This window comes from Ursus arctos, unplaced genomic scaffold, assembly GCF_023065955.2.
Source record: "Ursus arctos isolate Adak ecotype North America unplaced genomic scaffold, UrsArc2.0 scaffold_1, whole genome shotgun sequence".
NCBI lineage: Eukaryota > Metazoa > Chordata > Mammalia > Carnivora > Ursidae > Ursus > Ursus arctos.
Genome location: NW_026622763.1, coordinates 86,328,153 through 86,346,973, shown reverse-complemented (window position 1 = coordinate 86,346,973; position 18,821 = coordinate 86,328,153). Strand labels below are relative to the sequence as shown.

The 18,821-nt window shown below is 35.6% G+C and overlaps 1 protein-coding gene across 12 annotated transcripts in view; it reads left to right on the top strand.

The window, feature by feature from the left end:
• The window catches only part of IKZF2 (IKAROS family zinc finger 2), a 155,237-nt gene extending 138,527 nt beyond the window's left edge, over positions 1-16,710 (top strand). For all 12 annotated transcript variants that reach the window (XM_044381200.3, XM_044381198.3, XM_048214227.2 and 9 more), the window contains 2 exons: positions 2,221-2,364; positions 8,318-16,710. In XM_044381200.3, coding sequence (XP_044237135.1) covers positions 2,221-2,364; positions 8,318-9,042 — 869 coding nt within the window. In that variant the 3' untranslated portion in view covers positions 9,043-16,710. The remainder of the gene's footprint in view (positions 1-2,220; positions 2,365-8,317) is intronic.
• Positions 16,711-18,821: the final 2,111 nt, after the last annotated feature.

The window sequence follows — 18,821 nt, the reverse complement described above, 5'->3', positions numbered from 1 at the left end:
CAGTACTTAGCACATAGTATATATCAGTTATTATTATTATTGCTGATATGTTAGAAACAGGATCAGTATTTGATATGTGAAGGGCTGATGTAAAATAGAAGTAAGACCAGAGCTCTGACAAAGTCATTGTTTTCAGTTCACATGAGCTTCATTGAACTTGGGACAAATCATCTGAATTGAGGTGGATGTGGTGTGGGACAGTTCGCACACCCAGGTTTCGTTTTGAGTGTTGAATGTGTGCAAATATGAAAATTCAAGGTTAGACTTAGAGCAAAACTGCCAAGTTTTAGACTACTCATTTCAAAACTAATTAATGTATTCAATTTGGGGGCAAACCCTGTTAACCAGTTTTGCTGTTTTTTTTTAGCAAAATTTACAACAACAAACCTTTTTTTCTTTCCTTCTTTCATTTTGGATCCTGGTTTGTGACATATTTTCATCTTCAGTCCATACATGGCCTGTTTTTTAGCTTTATAGTTATGTTTAATAATGTAGTGAGTGCCTATAAATCCACCAGTCAAAACAGAAGTTAAGATTTTGACAATAATCTGTATCTAATTAATGGTTCCCAATCACATTCATTCTCCACTGCCATTCCGTCCTCCTTACCACCCTTGTTTGAATTTTTTGGTCAGCCTTTCTTTGCTTTTCTTTTTGAGTACTTGTTTTTATTTTAGTTGTTGCTAAAACAGGACATAATGTTTTATGTTAACATCTTGGGATATGTATTTTTCCTCTTGATAATATCATGGATTATATCAGTATAGAAAATGACCTGAGTGTTTCCTTGTTTCTGAAACTCTTAACTTCCTTCCAAATTAACATCCAGTAATTGTGGCACCTTTTGTCAATTGTAGCCATATCTTATAGACATTGAAGAGTAAATTTTTCTGGCCCATCCACTGGACTATACTAAGGTTAACCCAAAACTTAGACTGAATATCAATTTCTTTAAACATGTCCAAATTAGGAAAACATTCTTCTGTTGCCACTTTCCATTTCTTCAAAATCAGCAATCTGTATTGGTTATTAAGTAGGTCACCTGAATTGTGCACTGGATTTTCTTAACTTTCATCTCCTGCTTTCTCATTTTATTTTAGTGTCCGCCCTTATAAATGAGAATGTATCGTGTTTCACACAGTGGAACTATTCTTTACAAATGAAAGGAGCAGAATAAATCATTTTACAGTATATGCGGAACAAGTAAAGATAGTCTAAGATATGAAACCTTTAGGTTCACCAACAGTACTGGTACAGATACAATTTAGAGAAAGCAACAATAATCAAGAATAAGTTATGGTCTTTCCTGTGAACATTGGCTTCAGTCATTGATCTCATCTGTCTCAGATGTTACTGTATCCTTAAACATCCTTTGACAGTATTTTTACTCAAAAACAACTTTGATAAGTTCTTTGTCTGTACTATGAATGTCCATATCTAATGTCAATATCTCTGAGCTAATCTGTTAGCCCACAGCAACTTAATGAAGAGGAAGCAGCTTTGGAGAGTTTATGTCCAGTGAATTAAAGCAATTTAGTGAGCAAATATGCCGGTATGGAAATGGAATTTTTTATCCTGCTGAAGAGCCCTTTTTAAAATAAATTACAATCATAAAGTGGCCACAGTTTACTATGTGTAGACATGTTCAGAATTAGAATTCCTTCATGAAGGCTGCTTTGTGCAGGTATTTATCTACTGCCAATAGGACTAACAGCTCACTCAGCTCATCAATAGAAGATCTGCTACAGGAAAATACACGGGTGAAAAAAAAAAAACTGGTTAAATATGGTGCGTTAGTCCGTGTGTCTGTTTAAGCTTTCCTGCAAAACAAGTTGACTTACTTAAATTGTTTTAGAAAAATAAACTCCCAAAGCCTTGAAAACAGTGCAGTTAAAGCGGTATTGATTTTAATCACTGTTAAAAACACTTTCAGAGGAGTAAGCTGAGGAACAAGATGAACATGTTTGCCACCAGTAGTGGCCAGCAGCTTATGTCATTGATCTGAGAGACTCAGATAAAAACAAATCCTGTGTGTGTGTGTGTGTGTGTGTGTGTGTGTAAAATTAGAGCGTGTACTTAAACACTAAAGATTCTTCTTTCTCCTTTTATTCAAGCATACTAGCTTATGTTTAACACATGTTGACATGGCACATCCAGCTTTGTATCTTTTAAAATGTTGAAGAAATTATCAGATTGCATTTTTTGTATGGTTTTGCATAGTACCTCCTATGGAAGATTGTAAGGAACAAGAGCCTATCATGGACAACAATATTTCTCTGGTGCCTTTTGAGAGACCTGCTGTCATAGAGAAGCTCACAGGGAATATGGGAAAACGTAAAAGCTCCACTCCACAAAAGTTTGTGGGTAAGCATTACAAATGATTTTACTTCTTAAAAGGTGGTTTTAATGGGCAGATGTAGGTCCCATGTATTACAAACATGGATGGTATATTTCAGTACAAGAGATAAATACACATCTCTTTTGTCCATTATTCATTTCCACTTCATGCTGTTCTGTAGGTACCGCACTTACACACACACACACACACACACACACACACTTAGGTATATGGGCCTAGGAAATAAAAGGAAGACTGATCGAAGTTGCTATCTCAAAGTGAAATTACATAGAAGGTATAGCAGTATATAAAATAAAATGTTCATTTATCTACAAAATAAAAATACTTAATGAAAATGGTGTCGTCTGTAAGCTAGTTTTGTCATCTTTTTTCCAGTTTGCATTAGTGCCAGGTCTTTAAACTCTTTTCTTTACCTGCTATTAATGCTTTCTGTATTTGATTTGGAATTAAAAGAAATACTTTCCCCCCCAAATTCTGCATTAGAAAAGTAATGCAGCAACCTACATTCAAGACCTTTCATATTTGGATCTTTGTTTTCATGCAGCCTATGATTTTGAAACAAAAAGATTAAATATGATGTATTTAGACTTTTCTTTTTCATTTCCAAGCCCTTAGATATTCTTTAATATGCTCAAAGTTGGCATCGTTCTGTACACTGTAAGTCACAAAGTGTCTCTAAGGATGCAAAAAGCATCCAAGTTTAAGAATGTCTAAAAATAGTGATTCTATATAAAGAATTGCCATTAATTATATATGTAATATATCTATTCTTACAGACTTTATATAGGGTAAAAATTAGAAGAGAAAGATTTTCAAATAGATTCTCTCATTCTGGTGTCAAAGAGTATTGTGGAACATCCTGCTATAGGTTGAGTTGGTGAATGGGAGGAAATACTCTCTTTGGTTATTTCAGGGAGGGAAGGCTAATAAAATTCTTTTATTCCAGTAATCACTTAGAGATGATTTCCTTCCAATCTAAAATTGAAGAACTAAAAAAATCACCAAAATATCATTTTAAGACAAGCTGGAGAGATTTATTGACAGAGCTCATTGAAGAAAAGGCTAGAGACAGCCCTAACGGATCACAGCTGATCCTAGGTCAATTTAAAGCTCCTGCAAGAATACTCAAAGGCCTGCCTTGGGCCCTGAGTAACTTTTCTTTCTGTCTTTCTTGCTTCCTTTTTATAAATAACTATTTTTTAAATGCCATTTCATCTGTTTTTTCGATTGATCAATTTTATGGATGTCCATTAAAATGCCTACATGCCAGCTAGACACTAGTATTGTTGGGAAAACATGGCTTTGTCTTCTGAATCTATTTAGTTCTGTTCTTTGAAATATTTTTGCTTCCTATGACTTAGAGATACTAGTCTCAATTTGATTTGATCACATTCCTTAGAAAAGAGGGACAGATTTTTTTAAACTACATTTTGATTTTTTTAATTTCTAAAAAAATAAGAAATAATAAAATAACATTAGATTTTTATTAGGAATTTAATGGTATTTTTTATTTGGATTATCCTTTGTAGTAAAATATAAAAAAACAACCACACACTGTCTCTAGGACTTTTTTTTTTATAAATTCCTTTTCACCATGTTCCTCAGTTAAATACTGTTCTTTGACCTTATCAAGCCTTCCAGACCAACGATCCTGGAACTTTCTGCATATCTTTTTTGTGTCCTCCTTTCTTTTTCTCATCCAGCTTAGATTCCACAGTTAATCACGTTTACCACTCTCTTGACAATATTCTTGACTCTCTTACTTCGTTGCCTTTCTATTACCTTCTCCTGGTGAAACTCCACTCTCTAGTGAAAAGAGGAGCACCTTTCCCACATCTACAGAACTGCTAGTACCTGTGTAGAAAATCCCACAGCCTTACAAATTGGTGTCACTATAAATCAATGAATCAGTGATCTCCAATATCAGTTGTTCCATCCATATATTCCATCATTTATTCCATCCTTCAACAGTCCTCTCTCCTACTCAGCCCTGTAGCCACTTCAAAATTTCTTCATTCTCCACAAACATTGTATCTCACTCCTTGATGGTATTATAGCTCAGCTTACAGGGAATAAAATCAGTCAAAATAATTTCAATATAATATCACTAGTCTTATAAAGATGATGTGTATTTATATAAATACTTTATTTTTTTCCTCTTTGTTTCAATGAAAGAAGTAGCCCTCTTTCTAATTAAGGTTAATTCCTCTTCTTGTGCTATGGAATTCTCCTATCCTAGCCCCCCAAATATCTTACATTATTATTCCTTTTTCTCACTTATATTTTCAACCTTTCCCCTCTCTTGGCATTTCCCCTTTCATATTTAATATGATAAATTCTAATCATTAAAAAAAAAAAAAGTCTTCCCTAAAACCCAGGTCTCCTTCTAGCTACTACCTACTTTTTCCTTCCCTTCAAAAATGGAGTTGTTGAAAGAGTTCTCTATGCTTGCTTTCCATAATCTCTTTCCTTCTACTCACTCCCTAATCTGTGCAACCTGACTTTCTTCCCCATGCTACATGTGTGCCATAGTGCCAAGTGCAGCGGACCCTTTTAAGACTATCTTACACAACTCCTAGAGAGCATTTGCCACTCTTGAATAATTAATTCCTTTTGAAATACTTCTTTCCTTGGTATCCATGACATTGATCTCTCTTGCATTTCTTCCAGCTTTTCTGCTCCTTCTCAGTCTTCATTATGAATTTACCCTTAACAGCTATGCAAATGGAGCAAAAGTACTAATGGAGGACTCCATTCATGTGCCTAAATATTTTAATATTTTAAATCAAGCTGAAAAATTATTGTGTTCTACCTTCCTAAATTGGAAGATTGAGTTCAAATAAATATAGAATCCTCAGATTCCTTAGAATTCCACACCAGACCTTGACAGCATGAGCAGAACCACTGCCTGACCTGCAGCCAGGCCTCTCTCTTCGACCTACTTCTGGTTCTGTGCAGTACCAAAAGGGGCCTCATGCACACGTACGTAGAAACCTTAGCCTGTACATTCTCTTTCTTTTCACATTGCACCCCACACACAGTACATAAAGAGTAGTGTGTTGGCCACTCCTCAGGCCTAAGTGTGTGAATACCAGCAGCACAACTGGTACTCAGGAGGATAGACCCTATGAAGAGGACTGTGCTAACCCCTTGGTGCAAGCTCAGTGCCATTTGGGCAACGAATTCTGGGGTCCTGGGTATCCAGGGTATGGTCTAGGGAGTAATCTCTAGATAGGCACATTCCCTTGGCTATACGCATTCCTCATTCCATGAGGAGCAACAGACTCTGTAAACATGGGGCCCAGTGCAAGAATCCAACTTGCCTTGGTCTGTGGGCAGGCATTACAAATCTTGGTGTTCTTCCAGGTTCTATTTTTGACCTTCTCTTCTTCAGACTTTACCTATGCCTGGGTTATATCTTCTATTCTTGTGGCTGCAGAAGTCACTTTCTATCAACTGATGACTTATATATCTATATCTCAAGCCGATATCTCTCTTCAAAATTTGAGACTATATTTTGGTAGTTACTGGACTATGACTATTACTCAGTCTTTTCCAACGTGCACTGCCATCCACTAAGTGTCCCAAGCCAGAAACTTGGGCTCCGGGCGCCTGGGTGGCACAGCGGTTAAGCGTCTGCCTTCCGCTCAGGGCGTGATCCCGGCGATCTGGGATCGAGCCCCACATCAGGCTCCTCCGCTATGAGCCTGCTTCTTCCTCTCCCACTCCCCCTGCTTGTGTTCCCTCTCTCGCTGGCTGTCTCTATTCTGTCAAATAAATAAATAAAATCTTTAAAAAAAAAAAAAGAAACTTGGGCTCCATGTTCAACTTCTTTCTCTTTCTCATGCTGTATGTCTAGATAATCACCAAGCCCTAGAAACTATATTTTCTAAATTTCTCTCCATTCCATCCAGTTTTCTCCATTTCCACTGCCACTGTACTAATTCAGTACACCATGATCTTTATGGCAATAACTTCCCAAACCATCTCACTAAACAAATATCTAATCAAGTCACTTCCCTGTTTAACCCTGTTAAAACTTACTGTGCTTAGGATAAAATTCAAATTCCTTAGCTGTTGAATGAGCCCTGTTATTAGCTTTTCCATCTTTCTCCTCTATTTCCACTCTCAGCTATATAGGGAAATGTAAGTAATCTCTTGAACAAATCATGCCCTCTTGCCTCTGAGCCTTCCTACCAGCTGCTCCACCCCCACATTCCTTTACTTGGCTAGTATTTGTCATCACATTCTTATCTCTGATGCCACTTTCTTCAAGAAGTCTTCTTTTACTCCCCTAATTACATATTCTTTTTATTTGACCGCATAGCATGTATCACACTGTATTAATAATGATCCCTAAATTGCTGTCACTTCCTCTAAACTGTAAGCTTAGAGAATGTAGATTAGGTTTGTCTAGCTCAACTTTTAAACTCTTAACATTGTGATATCTTAAATTGAATGCCATGAAATAAGGTCTCATCAGTTTTTTCTTCCATTTTCATTACTCTGATCATTACCCTGATCTCACTTTGGGGACCTCTCTTCAAACCTGAAATTAATACTACCTACCCGAAAATGCTTTTCCAGAATTCAGTTCTGTGGATCAACGTTTTTTATAAACATTACAAATTAGGCATCCATCTATAACAACATACTAAACATTTATAAGAAGTCCACATATATTTTTAAGAGTTTTTATCTGTGAGGTTTACCTATCAAAGTAACCAGGCAATTAGTAGGAGACCGCATTTAGTGGCAGAATTTAATAGATTAAATATACTGTCCAAAGCTGGAAATAGTTAAAGGAGAAAACTTAAAATTACTTCTCCTGCTTTATGCACAGAACTCTTTCATGGTTAATCTTTAGAGACTATGTTGAAGTAAAATATAAATTTGTTGATGTTAATATTAAAGGGGAAACTACAAAAATCCTTCACTCAAGGTATAATATAGAAAATTAACAATGGGTGTACATACCTGCATCATTGCCCATATGTCTGAATAAGGAAGGGGTGGTGTAAAAATGATTAAATCTCCATTTCAAGAAGCAAAACAACAAAACACAGTATTTTCCAAGTTTATAAATCAACTACTTTTGGAAATAACTCCTGTATTTAAACAGTCCTAAATTTCATTCAATTTATCAAACAATACTTTTTTTGAGAGAGAGAGAGAGAGAGAGAAAGAGCACTCGCACACAGGTGGGTAGGGAGGGGGCAGGGGAGAGGGAGAGAGAGAATCTTAAGCAGGCTCCATGCCCAGCACAGAGCCTGACCTGGGGCTCCATCTCATGACCCTGAGATCATGACCTGAGCTGAAATCAAGAGTCAGTCACGTAACCGAATGAGCCACACAGGTGCCCCCCACAAACAATACATCTTTTAACAGTATTTTAATGGTGGTGTTTTTTTAATTCTCTCGGGTGACATATACTGGCTCTCTCTCTTTTTTTCTAATATAGCTGTTAAATCAACCAAATTAACCCTATGTAACAGTGAGGTGACAGATGTTATAACCAGATCACTCTCACTTTTGTGATCTTTGTGGCTTGGTCACTGATGTCTAAAATATGCAAAACAGGCATAGTCTCTGACTTATTTTCACCTGGTATTTCTTCTTTTGCCTATAGTCGCTGAGCTGTAGACAAGTGGAAATTTTAATTGAGAATGAAAATAAGATAAGACACTCAATCATACCTTTCAGGCTAGATGCATTTTCATGATGGCATTAAAACAAGTGCAAATGGCTTGTGAAATTCTTATTACTAATCCTCTTTGCAGGTTGAGAGTATTTGTGAGTCTCAGCAGAATTAAAGAGCCCAAATGCTTGATCTAAAGAATAAGATTATCATATTATAGAAAATGGAGACGATTAACTTTGCACATTTATATTTTAATCCAATCACTAATTTCGTTGTATTTTGTTTGTTTCTTACTTTTCTCGCCCTCCTCCTTTCAGGGGAAAAGCTCATGCGATTCAGCTACCCAGATATTCACTTTGATATGAACTTAACGTATGAGAAGGAGGCTGAGCTAATGCAGTCTCATATGATGGACCAAGCCATCAACAATGCAATCACCTACCTTGGAGCTGAGGCCCTTCACCCACTGATGCAGCACCCGCCAAGCACAATCGCTGAGGTGGCCCCAGTTATAAGCCCAGCTTATTCTCAGGTCTATCATCCAAATAGGATAGAAAGACCCATTAGCAGGGAAACCTCCGATAGTCATGAAAACAACATGGATGGTCCTCTCTCTCTCATCAGACCAAAGAGTCGACCCCAGGAAAGAGAGGCCTCTCCCAGCAATAGCTGCCTGGATTCTACTGACTCAGAAAGCAGCCATGATGACCACCAGTCCTACCAAGGAAACCCTGCCTTAAATCCTAAGAGGAAACAAAGCCCAGCTTACATGAAGGAGGATGTCAAGGCTTTGGATACCACCAAGGCTCCTAAGGGCTCTCTGAAGGACATCTACAAGGTCTTCAATGGAGAAGGAGAACAGATTAGGGCCTTTAAGTGTGAGCACTGCCGAGTCCTTTTCCTAGACCATGTCATGTACACCATTCACATGGGTTGCCATGGCTACCGGGACCCACTGGAATGCAACATCTGTGGCTACAGAAGCCAGGACCGTTACGAGTTTTCATCACACATTGTTCGAGGGGAGCACACATTCCACTAGGCCTTTTCATTCCAAAGGGGACCCCTATGAAGTAACGAACTGCACATGAAGAAATACTGCACTTACAATCCCACCTTCCCTCAGATGTTGACATACCTTTTTTTTTTGTTTAATATTATTACTGTCATTAATTCTTATTTTGTGGACACAGTGTCATTTGCTCTGCCTAATTATAAGGAAGAAACAGAAGAGAGAAGGGACAAGGGATATTGTTTCTTGATAACTTGGCTTGTTTATTTTGTGGGAATTTAAGAGCAGTTCCATTTCTGCCATGCATAAATATAAGGTGTATCATGCTTTGGGAAAAAAAAATCACTTGACTCATAGATTCACCTGAGAGATTCTAATTTGTCACTGATGTTCAGGATTATGATTGAAGGCAGGAAAGTTCAGAGTTTTCTGGGTAGAACTTTCTCAGTTTAAAGTGGTATAAGTAATTTTACTCTTAAGGGAAGAATTTTGTTTCAAAATGTAAACTGTTTTTTTTTTCCCCTCTAGAGATCATGGAACACAAACACATTGTTACTTTCAGTGATAACTCCTTGGATGAGTTGTTGTGGGTTCTATGTTTACTTCCCCAATGGAATTTATAATACGGTATGCTATACACTGTACCATATAGCAAAACTTTTGAACTACAGGTAGTTAAGGACACCTACGATACATCTGAGGTCCTATGATCTTATTTTTCTAAACTTAAGCAATGTTTTCCATAGTTTTGATGACTGGCATTTTATAGACACCCTGGCAGCCTTACTTTTAACACCTTTAATGAATAGTATTTTTATCTAGTTTTAAGAATAACATATGGTCTAAGAGTGGCTAAGAGGCAGTCAGTAGTTTCCAGAAAGGACCTCTACTTTTCATACAGTTGTTTGGGAAGTTTTCTTTTAAAGTTGTAGTGTGATGGCAGCATAGTATGCGTATTTGTTTCTAAAAGTATGCTTACGATTGTCACTTTATCAGCATTTAATCAGTGTTAACCAGTCAGCAGAAAAATATAATTAGGCTAACAGTGGGGGGGGGGGACCAACTCAGAAATCCCTTTTCTGGTATGTCTCTTTTCACTGGTTTTTTCAAGCTGTGACCACCCAGTGTTCTATCCATAGTCCATCATCTTTTACTATTTGAGTGGAAGATCATAAAAACCTTGCTATAGTTTTTTGCTTTCCAAATCTCGGGGCAATTACTATTCTACCTGAATGTGGTAACTTGAACCCCATAAGGTTGTGGAACTAGGGCTATTTATTCTAGTATTTCTTCAATAATAATATTTACCGCTTTTGGTGCAAGGAAAAGGGAACGTCTTTGTAACCTGTACATCAGACTACAGATAAACAAAAAACAAAACTTATTTTTACCCTTCTTGGAGTCTAGAAAATAACCTAACCTCCAAGTGCAAGTCACCATGTCCTGCACATCTTTCCGTCTTGAAAACATTCAACTATTTATAAGTCCTTGTCAGAAATGAATCTCAATCCGTTAGTAAAAATTTTCTCTTCTTTTAATCCATGCATATGTTGCCATTTTTTCATGTGCAAATTTTTTATTTCATTTATAAGGGTGCTGTTTTTTTCTCTGCAGTCCAACAGCATTAGAAGGGAGGAACCAAATGAAATCAAATCATTTTGGGGGGACACACTTGGATGCAGAACTTGCTGCTTGTATGGAGGGAGGACAGGCCTGTCCATGACTGGATTATCTGGTAGCCATTTATGAATGCTGATCCTGTTAAGCAGTAACTGATAACTGCTCTAAAAAAAAATCATTGAATAGGATGCTGAAACTATGTTTCTTAATACAGATGATGTGAGAACTAGCAAGATTAGAGACCTATGGACAGAGAAGCAAATCTGGCCCCAGTACTGCTCTTTACTCATTTTCTCATTTATCATCTGCTAATTTAAGCGACTTCTAAGCACTAACACAACTAGAGCGAGGCAAAAATGATTTTTAACTCAGCTCTCCTTTACTGGCCCCTCTTGTAATTATTTTTGGAGAAATGTCCAAACTGTTCCTTTAAATCAAAGAGAATGCACCAAAACAGAGACATGAAATGTTTTAAATAAAATGTCAACTGGTTTTTTTTTCCCCCTGCATGCTTTGGTACATTGTGAACATACCATTTATCCAAAGGTAAAGAATGTTTTTGAGTCTCCCTTCTGCCCCTAACCTAACCACTCAGAAAAATTGAAATTTCATATATTTTTTTTCCTTTTTGGAGGAAGGTAAATAATTCAAGTTTACTGATTTTGTGTTTTAGTGCAATTTAAGGAAGCATTTGTTCCTTTGGCTGTGTGTGGATTTCTGCTGGCATCATCTAGGAATTGTCTTCCTGTTCACTGTTTTTTTCAGTGTATGAACAATTATGTACCTAACTGGCCTGGGATGAAGCTGAATTTTAGGTGGACCTAGAGAGTTGTATATTACCCCTATGAAGACAGTACTAATGTAGTCTCCTTTTCTCATTTCATCTCTTGGAAATCTATTTTATTGAAGGGACTTAATATTTGTGAGAGTGTATTTGCTACAAGCGTATACTTGTACTTTCTTAGCTTCACCATATGAGGAACAGAAAGAGGTAAAGATGGCTCTGGGTGTGGCAGGGACAAATGAGGACGAGGTCAATTCAAATGTGCAGGTTAGAAAGAATTTTTGTGGGCACAGTGCTTTCTGGGAAACTCTGAATGACTATATTTGCATGCCTCCTTCCTCACAAAAGGAAATATGCAAGTTGTTAGGGCCTAAAAATAAATATGAGAGTCAGACACCAAATAAATCAAGTTTTACATAACAGTTATATGCCCAGTTTATTTAGGTGAGATTTCACATTACAAAGTACTTGAGGGGCATGAAAATGGGTTAGCCTCTCTTTTCTAGTTTGGCAAAAATTCAGAAATTCATCACATTGCTTTGCCCTAATTTTGCCCAGAAATTTATCTCCAGCTCTTGCTGGAGATGTGTGCTGCCTCTCTCTAATAGTGGTCAATCACTTTTAAAAAGCCATTCTAATCTGGCTTTTTAGAACAGTGAAAATGACCAATAAGCAGACTGGAAGAGATTTCAAGTCGTTAAAACATTCCATTGAGAATTTTCTAGAGGGACAAAATGGGAGAATGAGAGACCAGGATTTAGATTTGGCTACAAAGTAGGGAATGTCTTTCCTACATACATACAAGCAATTGTATGTGTGCAACAGTGTGTGTATGTCTGTACACACATACACACTCTTTTAAAGAAAAGTCATGGAAAGAAGCAATCAGTGACCACATGTGTTGCAAGAGCACATAAAGAGTTAAAATTATAATTAATACCTGAGCAATTTAGGAAATTTACCAGACTGTATTAACAAATATTGAAGAAGTTATTAGTGTGTCTTTAGGACTAGTTCATTCAACTTAAACCTTGGGTCTTTACAGTCTTATTTCCAGAATAAATCAAAACACACAAAAAGATCTCTAAGCTGATTTGGTATAACTTCCAAAGTGAAAGAAACACAAATAACTTTTGGAAAGGAAGATACGGAAAAGAAAAAATGATTAACTTTTACTTACTGGCAAATGGAGAAAGACCAGAGTATTTTAGTGAGCTTGATGTTTTTATTTACAGTTACTGTGTATCAGTTCTGCACCTCACAAAACTATGAAGTCTTGATATGTTATAAAGGTTTGACAACACATACATTAGTGAAGGCATTTAGATGAAAATTAAGTTTTACTTATTCTCCAAATGTTATTTCATCCTGTCTCCAAAATGATTCCGTAAAGTAGAAAAAGAACAGAAAAGGCTACAAAAATACAAACAAAAATCTCCATGCCCCTAGTTTCAAGACAGAACTTAGATTATGAGAGGTACTGGCTACATTATTATTATTTTTTTTTTTACTTTGAAATGTTCATTTTACAAAAAGGGATATGTTACATATGTGGTCATCTTTAGTTATATTTTATATATTATTTTAGTAAGTACTATCTGTATACAATTATCAAAAAAAAAAAAAAATCCCCAAACACAAAAGAAAAAAAGAGTAGGGGTGAAATTGAAGTTTGTATATATGAGAGTTATCTTAGAAATGTTTTTAAACTTCCAGTTTCTGCAAAATAATTAAAATACACAGTAACTGGTATCTTAAGATCCTGAATTTAATGTATTAAATACTTATACAATTTCTTTATATTGGTGCCTTTTTAAAATGCATTGAGAGAGTGTTGGTTAGCTGTTGTAGCTCTACAAACACTTTTATTATGTATTTTTAAAAAACACTTAAATTTGAGTACCATATGATACATCTTCGTGTTCTTAGGGCAAAACTGTTAGAGGAATTTCCAGTACAGAGAATGTCAGCTCATCTGTTTAAAGTAAAAGGAAACTTTGAAACCAGATTTTAATCTTATTAGTTTGATAGTGTTTCTGAATACCATTACAAGATCACGTAGGTAAAATACGGCATAGAGGGAAATTTCAGCTGTGAATTGCATTATGGTATGTGTTTTGTTTTGTTTTTAAGGAAGAATAAATTCTAGTATCACACAAGGCTTTATTAGTGGAATTTTTGGTCAATAAAATACAGTATTGTTTTGGAATTTCATTTACAGACTAGTGTTGTACTAGTCTGAGACCTCTGTCTCCTAATCTGTTAAAATGTTTTATGGAATAATGTAAAGAAGCAGGTAATTAATTCTCCTTGAACAAAACAAAACTGAACAGTCATATCACATTGCTATTCTCCAAAGCATAATCTCAAATGGTTTCCTACCATGATTGTGTATTACTTGCAATGGATGTGTTAGGATATGACAGCTTTTAAAAAAACAGAAAACAAAAACAAGCTGCTTGTTATACAAAGCAAATGTCCTATGACCAAGAAGCTGTGATATGCTAGTGTTTCTTTTTATCATAGTGTATTGCTAGGCCAAATAATGACACCTTGAATATTTTTACATTTATTGCAGAAACCTAAAATTTTGGGATTTCCATAAGGTTTTTATGTAACATTATATTTCTAGCTTTTTAGTTTTCTCTTGCTGTACTGTAAGTTTGTGGATATTTTTCACATGCACTCTTAGAAATAAGTTCCTAATTCTGTTTATGGGGTTCTTCTCCCATAACCTTGCATTTGTATATTTTCTGTATAAATTTGTTGTGAATTAACCTTTACCCCATACAGAGAGTGGTACGTGAATGACTAGTTTTCTAAGATGTCCTTTTTATTGTGAATAAAATATAAAATTTAGAGGCCCTCTGCTAAGCCACATAAAATACAACATATAACTTCATAAAGGTACAGATAAGCCAGTTTGCAGTTAATTGGGCCCTTCAAATTACCTCAAGTGACACACAGTAAGAAAAGCTTCTCAAACGGGTGGAGGTCACTGAATCCCCTACTATGCACTTATCAGGATTCTACTTAATTTACTGGAAATGGATTTTTAAAAAATGAATACACTGTAACAAGGGAAGGACTCTGGGTTTTGGTTTTCGTTGTTTTATTATTTTGTGTGTGTGTTTTTAAGTAGTTCAATTTCTGAAACTGTGATAAAACACTTTGACTGTCAAGCACTCTCAGATTTTGAACATAAATCACTTCCCCTTCTGTGTAACGAAGGTTTTGTTAGCTCTTAAATTTTGTGTCCTCCTCCTACCCCCCTTTGCTCCCCTGGCTCCGTCCCTTCCATCACTGCCTCTGGACATCTCTGCCTCTCTTTCCCCCACCAGTGCGAAGATTAAGTCAACTCTTACGATTCATCGGTCTCTTAAGTCTTAACATTTTTTGTGTGATTTTTGTTGGCTGTATAATTTGCTGACATATTTTTATACTCAAGTGTAGTTTTATATTAAAAAGAGAAGTAGTTGGATTAAAAATAGTAAGGTATATAACCCTTGTGCTACTTTCACTTTCAAATATTGGGTACCTAAAATAGGACTTCAGAGATTATGTCATCATAATATGGTATGTTTGCCTTCCTTTTTTGTTGGGTTTTGTGTTCTGATTTGGTTTCCTTCTAAAATGTATGAGAGATTAAACAATTTTTTGCAAGAATTTAGAAAGATGTTAAAAGTCTAAAGCAAAAAGTCTTAACTGTCTCCCAGTTGGGAGAAAATGCTTTAACATTACTATAATAATATTCCAGGTTTGGAGGGGGCTCTCCAGGCTTCATATCTGCTCTTAATAGTTGGATCTTTTAGACCATGTGTTATTTGCAATCCCAGAATGATTGCTTCTGCTATTTAGTTTAAAAGATATTTTTTCCTTTTCTTTCTGTACAAGTGCAATACTTTCCTTGAAGTCTTAAAAACTATGGCTATTTTTTTTTAACTGACCTATTCTTTCTTTAGTTAATGACAAAAAGAAACCCTTGAAAATCATGGTATGTTAGTTAAAGGACATAACAGGCAAAGAAAAAAAAAAAAACACTCCGTAGACAAAAGATTAAAGAATGTTGAAACCACTAGTCTAATCTTATGATGTCTATATTTAGGCTAAATTTGCGTTGGAATTGGTAATCTTTTGCCTGAGAAATGTGTCCTAAAGTTGAAAAAGTTGCAATTCTTAAAAGACTGAATTTCCTTCTTACCCTTGCCCAGTGTTTTAAATTAATGACCTAATATTTTTAATTTCATTTTCCTTCTTTTGGAAATGAACTTTAAAATAAAAGCAAAGCACTTAGCTCAATTTTAAACACCTATCACCTACTGAAGACAATTTTTAAGAAATATTTGGAGCACTGTTTTCATACAAATTTAAGTAAGAAGTATTTTTCGTATCATACATATTTATATGTAGAATGCTGGTTTTCTTTTTTTATACCTGTGTCCCTGTAGTAAAACTGCTGTAATGTAAATACATGTTTTGTTAAAAGATAACATTTCTTTGGCATTTCTTTTAAAGGCAGTTACTGCATTTGTATAGTATGTGTCTTGGCCATTTTAGATTTTTTTTCTTTAACAATACCAAAGGTAATTAGACTACTTTAAAAATTAATTGCTTGACAGTTTCTAGGATATTTTGAGTTTTAGAAGCAAAAGAAAAAAAATAGGTCAAACCAGTAAACCTCATTTTTTTTCAAACTAATAATTTGGGAAAATAAAAATTGTTTAAAAAAGAAATATATATAAATATATATGTAAAATTACAATTCCAGACCTTGTATGTCAGGTTTGCTCAGTGTAATGTAGTTTTTTTAAGGCTCAAATACAATACCTCAGAAAATGAGGTTTACTATGGAAATACTGAAACAGTCTTTGCAGCTGTGTGACAAGTCACTCTGCTATATTACCAATTTGGAGACCTCTGCTAAACAGTTTTATCACTGCAGACTAAAATGTGGGACTTGTATTTTCTTTGTTTTTAATGCACACACATACATGTTCTGTGCATGTATGTGGGTACTGTGTATACGTGTATGAGTGTTGTATATGCATGTGTGAGTGTGTGTCTGTATGTGTGTACAACTAAAGCTGCAGAAACTTTGTAATACTTTGTGAAAAGGATTATATTATAAAGGTTTGTACTGTCTGAGTGCACAGCTACTGGAATAAATTTAGGGAATCTCAGGAACAAGCATATAATTTGTCCAAGATTTATTTCTTCTCAGAAGTGTAAGTGCAGTTTTTAATTCTGTATATTATTTAATATTTTACCAATAAAATAAACTTCTGACATAAAAAGTTTGCTATAAAAACTTTCTGGTGAAAATTGTGTACACAAACACATCTTCCAAATACAGAAGACTAAACTTGAATAATATGAGGCTTAAGTTATTGTCCTTGTGTTTACATGTCACACTGCCTGACCCAGAGATATGGATGCATCTGAGATCGGGAATCTCCGTCTTTACTATGTAGTCCCCCAGAGCAGAGTACAAAGTATTCCATGATTTGTTAAGGATGGCATCTCTTTACTCTTCCAACAGTTTTCATATATATCTTATTTTACCCTTAAATCTTAGTGGTATGTATGTCAGAGCCTATCCTCTATTTATAGAAGAAACCTAAGGGCAGAAAGTTGTTGCTCCAAAGTACACAGTAAATTATGCAAGCAATTCAACAAATGGTTCAATAACCATATTGGAAACCAGCATTTCTTAGAAGTCAGACCAAGATTAAATAAGGATTAAGTCACAGACACTGTCCAATCACATTGGCAAAAATGTAGATGTCTGTTCTGCTTTACATTACACTATCACTATATGAATCATATGCTTCTCGGGTTTTATAAATACAGCTTATGTTTTTCCATGAAAAGTTTGTTCTGTTACCAGTGTCTTCATAGCCAGAAATGCAAAAGGACATGTATGACTGCTCATTTATCTTTAGCTATTTGCCTATCCTCCATGCCAATTTCAAGCCTACCATCACATTTGAGAGTTACTAGAATTTTTCTTCATCACTAAGCATTTATAGATTTTCGTATTTACTACATTTCCCAATAATTTCACATAGGATGAAAAGTATTGTACATTCAATGACATTTTACTTCCTTGACTGTCTTAATTCAAAATACCTAACTCATAGGGGAAAAGAAAGTAGCAAGGCAAAAAAAAAAAAAAAAAAAAAAAAAAAAAAAAAGCCTAACAAATTATTGTCCGGTATTACATTTATAAAGAATTCCTTGAAGATCAACAAGAAATATTTATCAAATTCATCTGTTTATAATGTTGACAAAAGCAAAATGAAAAAGGCTTTTTAAAAAGATGCCATATGTTTTTGATTTTTCTATTGCAGTAGGGTCAGAGAAATGATAAATATTTGAAATCTCGATATGATTTTAAGATTTTATCAATATGCTCAAGGCAAAGGGCTGTCTAGGGGATGAGCCACCTGGTAAAGGAAGTTCATTTAGCATTTTGGCAACTCTACATCTTGCTGTTAGGGGCTCTAAGATGCACCCATTAAACGTCCAGCAACACCTCATGTTTTATTAATAGCCCCACTAAAAGTTCCCATTATGATTTGAACTTCTCACTAGAGGTACCAATGAGGATAATAACTGGTGAAATTGAATTTTGCTGCTTTTCTTCCATTTGGCACAAAACTTGAGGGAAGTGCTTCCCTAAACTAGCCTAACAGGCAGATGGGAGAAATTGACAAAGATGATAAAGAATCTATAATCCCATAGAAAAAAATGGGTAAAACTAAGTGGGGGCGGGGAGATTCTGGAAAATAAAAATATAATCATCTGAGAAAAAGAAAGGTTAATTTTTTTTTTTTTTGTCCCTACTGCTGCTGTATAATCCCAGAATGTCTTAGATCAGACCCATTGCTTCTAACTTGGAATTTTGTCAGGTACAGGAAAAGTCCCTCAAAACAGTAAAAGCAGATACTGCCCATGTTGCTGTTGAGTTGTTTTTTCTAGAAATCCTGTATGAACCTGATCATCTGACCAATTGGAACACATGCAAAGAAGCAAGATTTTTGAGTGCTTCAGAAAGAACCAAAGGTATAAAGTAAGTATGGTAAGGGTACTGGACTTGGAGAAGCCTATGACTGAAGAGGCAGGAATCACTTGTCATTTTACCTCAACCGATGGAGAGTGCAAACAGAGTTAGCGGTCTCCACTGGGAGTGCTTCATGAACTCCACTGATGAGGAAGTGGAGTTCCACTAAAGGGAGGAGTTCCACTAAAAGGGAATGGGAATAAAGTCCAACCACATATTGATTCAGGTTTGGTGGATACAAAAGCTTATAAGACTCTGGCCAACACCACTTTTATAAATGATGGAAACTCCAACTCTAACATCCCCCATTCAAAGTAGGGATGGGGGACCTAGGGCATTTGG